At 43.7% G+C, this 12607-nt stretch overlaps 1 protein-coding gene across 5 annotated transcripts in view; it reads right to left on the reverse strand.

The window, feature by feature from the left end:
* The window catches only part of CROCC2 (ciliary rootlet coiled-coil, rootletin family member 2), an 89657-nt gene extending 81421 nt beyond the window's left edge, over positions 1-8236 (reverse strand). For 2 of the 5 annotated variants that reach the window (XM_083742029.1, XM_083742028.1), the window contains exon 1: positions 7985-8229. In XM_083742029.1, the coding sequence (XP_083598155.1) occupies positions 7985-8038 (54 nt within the window). In that variant the 5' untranslated portion in view covers positions 8039-8229. Of the gene's footprint in view, positions 1-7980 lie in introns of all 5 variants that reach the window. The other 3 variants (XM_083742026.1, XM_083742027.1, XM_083742030.1) reach the window with 3 other exon arrangements.
* Between the last annotated feature and the right edge of the window lie 4371 nt (positions 8237-12607).

Here is a 12607-nt window from a genome sequence, read left to right on the forward strand (position 1 = left end):
GCAAGTTAAGATTCTGCAAGGGTACACAGGATTACAAGGCCCTGAACTGTGTTGTTTTCAAAATATTTCTAAAAGCTTTTTTGTGATAATAAATCCTGCTACATTAACTTCACTTTATCATATGTCTGTGGTAAACTTACATAAACCAATGATGTCGGTTACATGGCCAGAATTCATGTTATGAAATTCATGTCTAAGTTTCTGAAAACCATTATGAAATCTTATGCAGGTGAAGCACACAAGGATAAAAGAGCATCAAAATTATGAAAGAGATAGAGCCATGATGCAAGATGAGCATAATAATTTTGTAGGAAATGAACTAAGTGAAATGACATCAGGAATTACAACCCTACTCTTGGATCTTATGTTTTGTTGCTGATGCTACTAGAACTGCTAGCTAATACTGTACTAAAGATACTGAGAATGGTATTCTGACACCCTATTCCATCTGCAAAATGTTGGAGGGTATTTTTTTTTCTCATGGCTGATGCTATTCACAAATGTACAGTGCATGTAAATAATGGGTAGATCTGAGATTTGAACTTAATTTGTGCTAGAAGCCACCAGGGCTTATGCCTATTAGATGGTTGTAAAGTTTGATTCTGAGGTGATTTTGAATTGTGTCGGGTGGGAACATCTTTACTTTTTTGTCCTTCTCACCCTGTTGTCAAACCCACACAGGTGGCTAATTCGCTTGCCTGCTTATCTTCTCAATGTTTTATTGCTGGGCCCAGTCATTACTGGGGCTCCCTTGTGCTCACAGAACAAGAAAGACATATTGCATGAAGATGTGAAGCATAATAATAAACAAAAAAACAGTTGTTGCCATGCCAACAGAGCTAAAACTTTGTACAGAAAATACAGCAACAATGCCCTCTATCGTCTGTATCTCATCAATTACGAACAAATCTCATTGAAATAAGGAGGCTGCTGCAATCTGCACTTCATTACAAATCTTGTTTCCAATTGTATCTGAAAAGTACGGTGCTCCACTTCCCAGAATCCCCCCGCAAAACACATACACTTGATGTTATAAAGATAAAGCCAGCAAAACCATCCTGTAAAATCTCTTGCTTATATTTTGACAAATGTCTCACAAAGTTCTTCATAATTTCTCCTCCATCACTATTGGATTCCGCCCCTTTTTTTAAATGCAAGCCACTCACATGCACATCTCCACAATATTTTCAGTTGATCTCTCAGTAGGGGGAGATTTTTGGATCATGTACAACTTCAGCCAGATCAAAATTAGTACTGTATCTCAAAAGTTAGATTCCTGTCTCCCATTGCAGAAAATGTGTGTGTGTGTGTGTGTGTGTGTGCACGTGCACGTGTGTTCCTGTATGCTTGAGACTGCATAAATTATATTTTTCCTAAACTACTCAAGACTACAAGATGAGAAAGTGTATACATGTGGAAAACACATGAACATTAATACCAAAACCAACTGAAGTAAAAAGAAATGTACCAAGGAATACTGGGGCAGATGTACCCTGAGTACTACTACTATAACAAAGCACAGTGGTACCTTGGTTCTCAAACACCTTGGTACTCAAACAACTTGGACCCAAACACTGCAAACCTGGAAGTTTGCGAACTTCTTTTTGGAAGTCGAACCTGCTCTGTTTTGAGTGCCACGCTTCCATTTTGAGTGTTACGCTGAGGTCTGTCTGTTTTTGCTATTTATTTTAGGTTTTTGTTTTGCGGCTCTTTTTTGTTTTTGTGTCTGTGTGGAACCCAATTCAGCTACTGATTGATTGCGTGACTGCAGTACATTGCTTATTGCTTTCATTTTATGGACTAATCGTCTCGTGAGAAAGTAAAATTCATGTTAAGTATGGAACGGATTGATCCATTTTGCATTACTTTCTATGGATTAAGTTTGAGAACCAAAGCACCACTGTGGATGCAGGAGAGATTTGTAGCTCTCATATTATTATTTCTGCAAGGTGGCCAAGGGTAGTATGTGATCTTTTCTTTCCTGTAAACCTTCCTCGGGGATCTCTGCAACCCTATTGGCTGGCTGCAGTTCCTTATTTGAAAAAATCCCATAGGAGGAGTTACCTCATGATTTCTTCCCCTGGGCTTTGATTGAATAAGTGGCAGAGGGCAAAGGGCAGACCACTGAGGAGATGTTTTGTAGAATGGGGAAAAAAGGTCACCCACCAAGCATAAATTAGCCACCTCAAAAGTAAAGTAAGCATGGCAAAAAAGACCTGCACCCCACCCACAAGAATTTTACCAAAAAACCCTCTCCTTTTCAATAATTTTGGTTGGGGGAAAAACATGAGAGAATATTTTGGCACAGCACTATAATTACCCAAGCATTTTGGTGGGCAGCCTAGTTTGTAGAGGGAAGAAAAGAAAATAGCAAGTATATTGCATAAGCATCTGAAGGACAAGTTGTGTGCAGTTAAAGCAATATGTCTATCCACGAAAATAGATGAGAACTGGCCCTCGCAGCTACAACTTAAGCAATTAACCTTGGGCATACCAAATCACAATGAAGTCCAAGAAGAGCCACAGAGCCTAGGACTTGCCAATCAGAAGGTCGGCGGTTCGAATCCCCGTGACGGGTTGAGCCTGCTCCTGCCAACCTAGCAGTTTGAAAGCACGTCAAAGTGCAAGTAGATAAATAGGTTCCACTCTAATGGGGAGGCAAACTGCATTTCTGTGCGCTGCTCTGGTTCGCCAGAAGTGGCTTCGTCATGCTGGCCGCATGACCTGGAAGCTGTACGCTGGCTCTCTTGGCCAATAAAGCAAGATGAGCGCCGCAACCCCAGAGTCGGTCATGACTGGACCTAATGGTCAGGGGTCCCTTTACCTTTTACAACCATTTTTAGAGATTGAAAGCATTCTACTTCTAAAACTCAAATACAAATGATACTATTTTGCAATAACAAATTCCTATTTTAAAAATATCAGATCACTGCACAGACCACACATGGCATATCAGACAAATGCAAATGGAAATCACTCAGAGAAACATACAAAGACACCGAGATTTGCTCAGACATAACATATGCTGCCTGATGAAGACTAGGAGCAAAGAGCCAAATCCCTGATCATTTCAGTTAGATTAGGCTCTGCTACAGTGGTGGGAAACCTTTGAGCTGTTGGACTCCAGTTCCCATCAGTCCCAGCCAGCATGGACAATGGTCAGAGGAGTTGGGGCTTGTAGTCTAACCACATTGGAGGATCACAGATGTCTCACCAATGTTCTACTGGGTGCTATGTAGGTTTTATGCTATACCTAGGACTGCTAATAATGGGTTAAAAGAAAAACCTGAAGGGAATATGCTTTTGTAAAGTGATCTTGTCCCTTCAACAACTTATCCATTCTCCCCTAAACAATTTAAGCATCTTGGCCTTTTAAAACAACAGATGCCACATGTGAGTATGAAAACTGCAAGACTAGCAGAAATTCCAGTTCAGCAGAGTTGTAACATTCAGGCCACCAATCAGCAAAGGCATTGATTAAAACACTTTGCCTGGGTAATGAGTTGCAGCTGTAGCATGGAGTCTCGGAATAGGACCCATGGAGATAGCTACTCCCTCTGCAGCTGGTGATGTCAGCACAGCTGTGGCAGCTGTGGAAAGAGCAGCCATTGGTGAGGCATCTGCATGTTAGCTGACTTTGCCCATTCACAAAGAAGAGTAGCGAAACACAAATCACCAACATGCAATGCAAGTACAAAATGGTCTCCTGAAAGGTGTCAAGGCCTGTAGTAAGTTGACAATCCACTTGTAGCTCATGCCATAGGGCGAAGGACAAGTGTGATCATTTCAACAGCATCAATTCCATTTCATTTCAAGCAATGCTCGAAAATCCATGAAGCGCAATGTGGAAAAGCCAAGTGTAGGAAAGCTACAGATAGGTAGCTGTGTTGGTCTGCCATAGTCAAAACAAAAAAAATTCCTTCCAGTAGCACCTTAAAGACCAACTAAGTCAGTTCTTGGTATGAGCTTTCGTGTGCATGCACACTTCTTCAGATACACTGAAACAGAAGTTTCCAGACACTTCTATATAGTGAGAAGGTGGGGAGGGGTATTACTCAGAAGGGTGGTGGGAATGGGTGATTGGCAGATAGCTGTGATGAGCCTGTTGACGACTCTTAACGACTGCAATAGGTCTTACAGGAAGAAGCGAGGGGTGAAAAGGTGAAAAATGGCTTTGTCATGTATAATGAGATAAGAATCCAAGGTCTTTGTTCAGACCAGGTTTCTCACTATATAGAAGGGTCTGGAAACTTCTGTTTCAGTGTATCTGAAGAAGTGTGCATGCACACGAAAGCTCATACCAAGAACTGACTTAGTTGGTCTTTAAGGTGCTACTGGAAGGAATTTTTTTTGTAGGAAAGCTGTTCACGTTTTCCTATATGAAGGGTATTTGGGGGCATGAAGCTCTTGCTCTAACCAGGTTGGGCATTGTGAATAGAATGGAAAACCCACAAAGAGCAGAATGCCCTTTCACATTACACAGACGTTAACACACACAGCACAAGAAAGGCTCAAAACAAAGCTACTTGAACTTAATGAATGAAAACACTAAATGCAGGAGAGCAGGTACTAGACCTCTTCCACTTCATGCTAAATAAGAAAATGTGAAGAAGATTGCCTCCTTGTTGGAAATCCTTGTACTATTCCAATTTACAGACGTGAAGTGATAAGAGAATGAGATGATTGGCTTTACTCTGTAAGACAGTGCAACCTCACATGAAGCCCTTGAGCCAGTCACAATCTCTTTCCCTGGCTCCTACTTCATGGCAATTTACCATCCCTCTGCTAGAGTGGTTTGTGCCAGGCTACTTTCTACACTTATGATTTGTAGAAGGGGTGGCCATGTTAGTCTGTTTTAACAAAAACAACAAAGTATCATGCTACCATAAAAACACGACTAAGTAGACCCTGGTGCTATGGGTTAAACCGCAGAGCCTAGGACTTGCCGATCAGAAGGTCGGCAGTTCGAATCCCCATGACGGGGTGAGCTCCCATTGCTCGGACCCTGCTCCTGCCAACCTAGCAGTTCGAAAGTGCAAGTAGATAAATAGGTACTACTCCAGTGGGAAGGCAAACGGCGTTTCTGTGTGCTGCTCTGGTTTGCCAGAAGCGGCTTAGTCATGCTGGCCACATGACCCGGAAGCTGTATGCCGGTTCCCTCGGTCAACAAAGCGAGATGAGCACCGCAACCCCAGAGTTGGTCACGACTGGACCTAATGGTCAGGGGTCCCTTTACCTTTATTACCATAAAGACACAACTAAGTAGACCCTGGCCCATGAAAGATTATGCCAGCCCTTCCTTTGCCATCCTGGTGACTTCCAGATGTTTAGGACTATAACTCCCATCTAGCTGGGATAGATAGGAGAGCATGGCTGGGGTGGATAAAGGCTGTATTGAATCATCAAAGCATTACAATATTGACAGTTTTACGGCAGGCTAGTTCTGTGCTCCCCCACTGGAACTCAATCCACTGAACAGCAGCTCTGAAATCAATAGATGTTTGCAAAGAATTAAGTCCAGTTTACCATTGCAGCCCTATGACTACTTCCTTGGGAATAAGTCTCATTAAACTCAACAAGACTTCGGAGTGAATGTGTAGGATAGGGCTGTAAATCTATTTTCCTGTTGGGTTATGCTCACACATCCTCTAGCCTAGTCATTTTTTCCTTACTCTCATTTCTGAAACCTTACTGCCCTCTACTGTCACTTAAAATGGCAACAACTACATTTGTCACAAAACAAGTTCAGCCCAGGTAAGACAACAGTCCACGAGCCCTGAATGCCACAGTCATCCACGGGTGCCATGAAGAACAGAGCAGAAGCCAAATGGAGAAAGACTTCAAACATGGGTTTTAATAGGCCATATATTCAAAATCTTCAGAGAAATCCTACTTGCAGCAAAATGTACATGCAAACAAACATATAACAGCTCTCCTCAGAATGCTAAGGGTTTGAGATGAGACCAAAAAGGCTACTCTGCTAAATTGGCTGCTTCTGGGTCGTGCTGCAAAAACAGTCTCTGTATGGTCCCATGGTTTATAGAAGCCCGGTCTGATTTAATGCTTGATAAACTTTGCTGCCAGGGACGCGGGTGGAGCTGTGGGTTAAACCTCAGAGCCTAGGACTTGCCGATCAGAAGGTCAGCGGTTCAAATCCCCGCGACGGGGTGTGCACCCGTTGCTAGGTCCCTGCTCCTGCCAACCTAGCAGTTCGAAAGCACGCCAAAGTGCAAGTAGATAAATAGGTACCGCTCCGGCGGGAAGGTAAACGGCGATTCCGTGCGCTGCTCTGGTTCGCCAGAAGCAGCTGTCATGTTGGCCACATGATCCGGAAGCTGTACGCCGGCTCCCTTGGCCAATAAAGTGAGATAAGCACTGCAACCCCAGAGTCGGCCACGACTGGACCTAATGGTTAGGGGTCCCTTTACCTTTAAACTTTGCTGGCACAATTACTTTTTTTATATATAAAAGTTTTTATTAATTTTCAATACAATATAAATATAATACCATATCAAAGGTTTATCACAAATTATAAATTATGGAGTTCCTTCAGCTTATCTGCCAATCATCCGTAATTAAATTTTAGTTACGCATTTCCTAAATTTAATACTGCCTTTTTATATGCCTTCCTAATCTTATTTTCTTTTTTACAATACTCCTCAACCTTTCACAGAGCTTCTTGAAATCCCACGAACGTTGTTTGTTCATCACATATATTTTTCAGATATTCTACAAATTTTCCCCAGTCCTCGATGAACTTATGGTCTCGTTGATATCTAATCTTCCCAGTTAATTTGTCCAGTTCTGCATAGTCCATCATTTTCATTCTCCATTCTTCCAGGGTCGGTACTTCCTCCTGTTTCCATCTTTGGGCCATTAATATTCTCACTGCTGTAACTGCATATTGGAAAAGTTTACAGTCCTTTCTATTTATTTCATTTCCTACTATTCCTAACAGAAGAGCTTCTGGTTTCTTTACAAATGTATATTTCAACATCTTTTTCAGTTCATTATATATCATCTCCCAGAAACCCTTCACCTTCTTACATTCCCAGCTGGCACAATTACTTTGTAGCCCAGTTGTAATACAGTACTCAACCTACTCCCATGAACACAGAATGCTGCCTCATACCAAGTCAATCCCACTCGGTACCCTCTGCCCTGACCAGCAGCAGGTCTCCGGGGTTTCATGACAGTGTTGCCCCCACCCCAGGTGGAGACGTTGAAGAGCAAACCCGGGACCATTTGCAAGCGAAGCTCTAACACACTGGAATGACCCTTCCTCTGATACTATTCTCACAACCACAGTGTGAGGCAGGTACTAGGTTAGTTTGAGAAACAGACTGGCAGTGGTGTAGCGTGGGGGGTGCAGGGGGGGCCGGCCGCACCGGGCACAACATCTGGAGGTTAGGGTTAGGGGGCGCAAATCCACGGTTAGGGGGCACAAATTACTTGCCTTGCCCCGGGTGCTGACAACCCACGCTACGCCACTGGTGACTGGCCTGAGTTCACTCAATGAGTATTGCAGGGGGTTGGACTAGATGATCCTCAGGGTCCCTTCCTTCCAACTCTGATTCTGGGATTTCTGTTTTGAGTTTCATGGGTTGGAAAAATGACCCTGGGCCCTCGCTATCCAACACTGCTACACGTATTTGCACATCATATCAAGAGATCACAGAGGTTTTAATCCATATCATCTTCTCTGTAGACATCCAGAAACTAAACACTGTCCACATCAGCGACATGAAAGGGAAGCAGACGCGAAATATTTTTTATTTCGCCATTTTACTTCCGAAGTTGGAAACCTGGCTTCTGCCCCCACCCCTCGAAGGGAATGCAATTCTATCCTTTTCTGGCTCGTCAGTTCCGCGCTGCAAAGCGGGAGAATCATGTGCGAGGGGGCGGAGGCAGTGCGTTTTAATTACTTGCTCTGAACTTAGCCGCAGGAGAAGTGTATGAGAAAGCGAGCCACTCACTCACCAACCTGGATTGCAGCCTCCAGCCTCAGACTTGGCTTCTCCTCGCTGCTCTCACTCATCGCTCAAAGACCGGGGTAAGGAGCAGCCAGAGAGGCCGAGCGGCTCTTCTCGGGACTTGCAAAGTAAGAGGGAACGGTACACCCGCGGGTCGGAAGCCCGCTCCCTGGAGAGAGAGTTTGCAGGCCTGGAGTGCCGGCGACTCCCTGCAGAACCTTCTCCGCTGCCTTCAGGAATGGAGGACGCACGCGGCGGGGCCCGGCCGCGGTTGCTAAGACAACGGGGACGCCGAGTACCTCTTGTCGCCATGGAAACAGAACGCGGCCCGGGGTTGCCGCGGAAACCAAAGGGACGCGGGAAGCCGAACTGTTTCACCGGGCCCGGCGAAGGAGAAAGCGGGAGAACTTCTCTCCCCACTGTTGGGCGGGAAGGTTGGTCCCATGGTAATAATAATGTGTAATAACTGCACACTGCAGCCTTAGGAAATAAGGACAGTACAAATAAACATATTCCATAGTTAGGGTTGGGAGATGCAACTTTACGGAATACTGTCTCTCTCGCTTAATAGTATTTCTAAACTGACTCTCAACATAAGTATGCAGGGCAGTGTAACTTCCTTCATGCCCATAGGCTACATCAATCCATTTTGCCTTCCACCCCTCATTCTACCACTTGGTCCTCTCTCTGCCTATGTTAAGCAAAGGAGTCTCTCCTATATGCCAGGTACTCATCATGGAAAACAAATAGAAAGGAGTGGCAGGAATGCCCATTTAGTGACTGGTAAGAGCCTTTTGCTTTTGCTCTCCACCTTCCCTAGACGGAAAGTGTTGGAATGCCATTGCTGCACAGCTGCAACTAATTTAACTAATTCAGCTCTCTCAGTGAAACCTTTTGCTCCTGAAGCTTCTCCAACCCCCTCCTCCCATTTTGGTTTTATTTAAATTTGCCCAAAAATATTCAACTCCCCATTCCAATCTCCTTCTTCTGTGCTGCAGGATAGGCTGGTATTGGTTTTAAAAATAAGCTTGATAAGAGGGAATGAAAATTATTTAAAATTTTCTGCTTCAGTGAATGGACCTTTCCAAACCCACACAGCTCTGCCACACCCACTAGTGTGGACAAAACACAGTGGTGTAGACACAGAAATAAAAGTTAACAACAACAGCTTATTACTTATACCCATCCATGTGGCCGGGCCTCCTCAGCTACTTGGGGTGGCTTCCAAAACATCAAACATTAAAAAGTTCCCTAAACAGGGCTGCCTTCAGATCTCTTCTAAAAGCCAGGTAGTTGTTTATTTCCTTGAAATCTGGTGGGAGGGTGTTCCACAGGGCAAGTGCCACTACAGAGAAAGCCCTCTGCCTGGTTCCCTGTAACATAATTCCTTTTACTGTAGACTGTCATTTGCTGCTCTGCTTACAGTGGAAGAGCTGTGACTTAGGAGAGCTAGGAGCCCTTTGTCTGGAAACAACTTAAATTTCAAGGCTGTATGGATTTTGTTTAAGAGTAAGATACACCAGTTAAATAATTCAACATAATTTAAGTTCTGATCTCCAGGACTATTATTACGTCTTGAAACACAACTGTGGGTAGAGAGAATTAATGCAATCCTTGCTAATTAGCAATCCCAATAAATAATTCTGCGCTACATTAAGACTGAGTTTATTGCAGCATAAACATTTGTCATCTGGAGTCCACCTTGTTAGATGCATGCAGTGATCTAGAATGTTGTCATCACTATATATCAGCTTTTACATTCCCAGCAAACAACATGTTTGATATCTCATCACATTAAGTGCTACTGCATTTGGATAAATTAAGAAACATTTAGTGTATTTCCATCCTGTCTTCCTATGCAAAACATATGACACATTATGAAGCCAGTGCAGCTGTAACAAAGCATATCATTTGCTTTTGGTGTTTTAGGATCTGACCAGCATATGAGACACACATAAAAATGGACAGGAAGCAAGGTTGAATCCATAAATGCAGGAGTGTCATCCGCAGGTCAGCAACTCAGTGCAAGTAGAGCTCAGTTTTATACGATTCCCTGTGTTTGATGAGCAGGACACAAAATATTGCCCAATAAATTTGCCACAAAACATTTGTCAGACTTTAAGGTACCATAGGATAGTCTTACAACAAGCTATCCTGTTTCCCCTGGAATTCAAAACGAAGGCTATGTGCACACTCTCGTTTACTCTACATCCAGCACATTCCCACCACTGGTTTGTGAAACCATGTGCACATTATGTTAGCCATGACCCACATCTATCCTGTACGTCATTGAGAAATGCTGCATTTTGACATGTTTTCCCCCAAATCGGCTTTAATATGATCTGGAAACCCAAGCTATATAAAGACATCTACACACCCTTTCTTCCCACTGGTGTGGACAGACAAAGGGTGACTTGGAATCATAGAATCATAGACTTGGAAGGTTCCAAGAGGGTCATCTAGTCGAACACCCAATCTTTTGCCCAATGTGGGGCTCAGACCCATGAACCTGATATTAAGAGTACCATGCTCTACCAACTGAGCTATTTGGGACATATCCAGCCGTCCTGATATGTAGAACCACAGGAGCCAATTCCTGGGGGCCAATGTCCCTTCAGCCTCCCTCTCCATAAAATATTTGAGGGGGCCAGTCCCCCCAGCAAAGGTTGATGGGCATTGCCATTCAAATGGTGTGTGTGTGCCGTGCCTTGTGATCCATTGTGCAAGAGGGGCTTACCTGCCCCCTCCGATATTGTATTCAAGTGGGCACCCCTGCGTACAACGATGGGCAAGTGCAATTTGAAACACAGCAGGGGGAGACATCCTTGCTGCATTTTAAACTGGTAATGTATACATAGCCTCAGGCTAGAGCTCCAGCTCAGCTATTAGTAATTAAGGCTGCAGTCCTAGACACATTCACTAAAGCTTCAATGGACTCAGTCAGGAGCTGCATATTTCTTAACAGTGTTACTAATAAGCAATTAATCAAGTTCCTGATTGCACCCTTCTTACTTGTCAAATGTTCACATTCTTCCTCTGCTATGAGCTCATCCTGCCTAGCAACATTTTTCACTTTAGTGCATACATATAGTATAATTAAAGAATACCTTTTCTGGCCAGGTCTCTATCTTCTATTTGCATTTGTTTGGTGTAATCCATAAATATATTTTCGTTGGGTGGGTGGGTGGAATCTTAGATTACATACACAGACGTGTACATCATGATGAATCTTTAAGATATTTTACACCCTTCACTGGAATGTACATCAGTTTTACCGGAAAGGTTTACAAATCTTGTGTCTAATGGAAAAATGAGAGCAAAGCAAAATACCTTCAGCATTTTTGGAACATTCCCTTCCTAGTATCTGTGGATGATGCACCTTGCTACCCGTACCCGCTCCAGTGATTTGTGTTTGTGCAACTTTCAAGGCAGGGTAAGGAGAAACTGTTGCCAATGAGAGAGCTAAAAGAGAGTGGCTACTCTGGCTTAGTAGCTAGTGCTGGCTTACACAAACATAGCTTTTCATACCACTAGATGAAAATAAAAAAATAAGCTAAACATTTGAAGTTAACAGTTGGCCCAAGCCATTCCTTCTCAGTCTGATCTAGCTACTTCCCAGGGTCTGCCCAAGTTGCTTGGAGGTAAGACAGAATTGTAGAAAATAATTGTAGCAGCGCCAACACTTCAGAACCCCCTGCCTAGTGATACCAGTCGGGCGCCTTCACTGTATTCTTTTTGGCACTTGCTGAAGACATTCCTATTTAGATATGCCCAGTGGTTTTTTTCTGGGAGTATGCAGGGGTACACATAAGGTAAAGGTAAAGGGACCCCTGACCATTAGGTCCAGTCGTGGCTGACTCCAGGGTTGCAGTGCTCATCTCACTCTATAGGCCAAGGGAGCCACTGTACAGCTTCCAGGTCCTGTGGCCACCATGACTAAGCTACTTCTGGCGAACCAGAGCAGCACATGTAAACGCCGTTTATGTACCTTCCCACCAGAGTGGTACCTATTTATCTACTTGAACTTTGACGTGCTTTCGAACTGCTAGGTTGGCAGGAGCTGGGGCTGAGCAACAGGAGCTCACCCCATCATGGGGATTTGAACCACCGACCTTCTGATCAGCAAGTCCTAGGCTCTGTGGTTTAACCCACAGCGCCACCTGCGTCCCCTAGGGGTACACATACCCCTAAACATTTTGTGAATCTTTGTACTTTTGTCCATTTACAGTGGCACCTCTGGTTACGTACTTAATTCATTCTGGAGGTCTGTTCTTAGCCTAAACTGTTCTTAACCTGAAGCACCACTTTAGCTAATGGGGCCTCCCGCTGGCGCCGCGCCACCAGAGCACAATTTCTGTTCTCATCCTGAAGCAAAGTTCTTAACCCGAGGTACTATTTCTGGATTAGTGGAGTCTGTAACCTGAAGCGTATTTAACCTGAAGCGTATGTAACCCGAGGTACCACTGTACTGTATTTGTTTTCCCCTGGTTTGAACTATAAAATCGTGGTTTTCTTGAGTGAAAATGAGAATACTCCTAAACATTTTTTTCAGAAAAAAAGCACCGGATACGCTTACCCAGAAGTGTAGACAGTTTTAATTTGCTTTAATATATTTTATTGTGGTTTTAACTTTC

This window comes from Podarcis gaigeae, assembly GCF_964106915.1.
Source record: "Podarcis gaigeae genome assembly, chromosome: 5".
Taxonomy (NCBI): Eukaryota; Metazoa; Chordata; class Lepidosauria; order Squamata; family Lacertidae; genus Podarcis; species Podarcis gaigeae.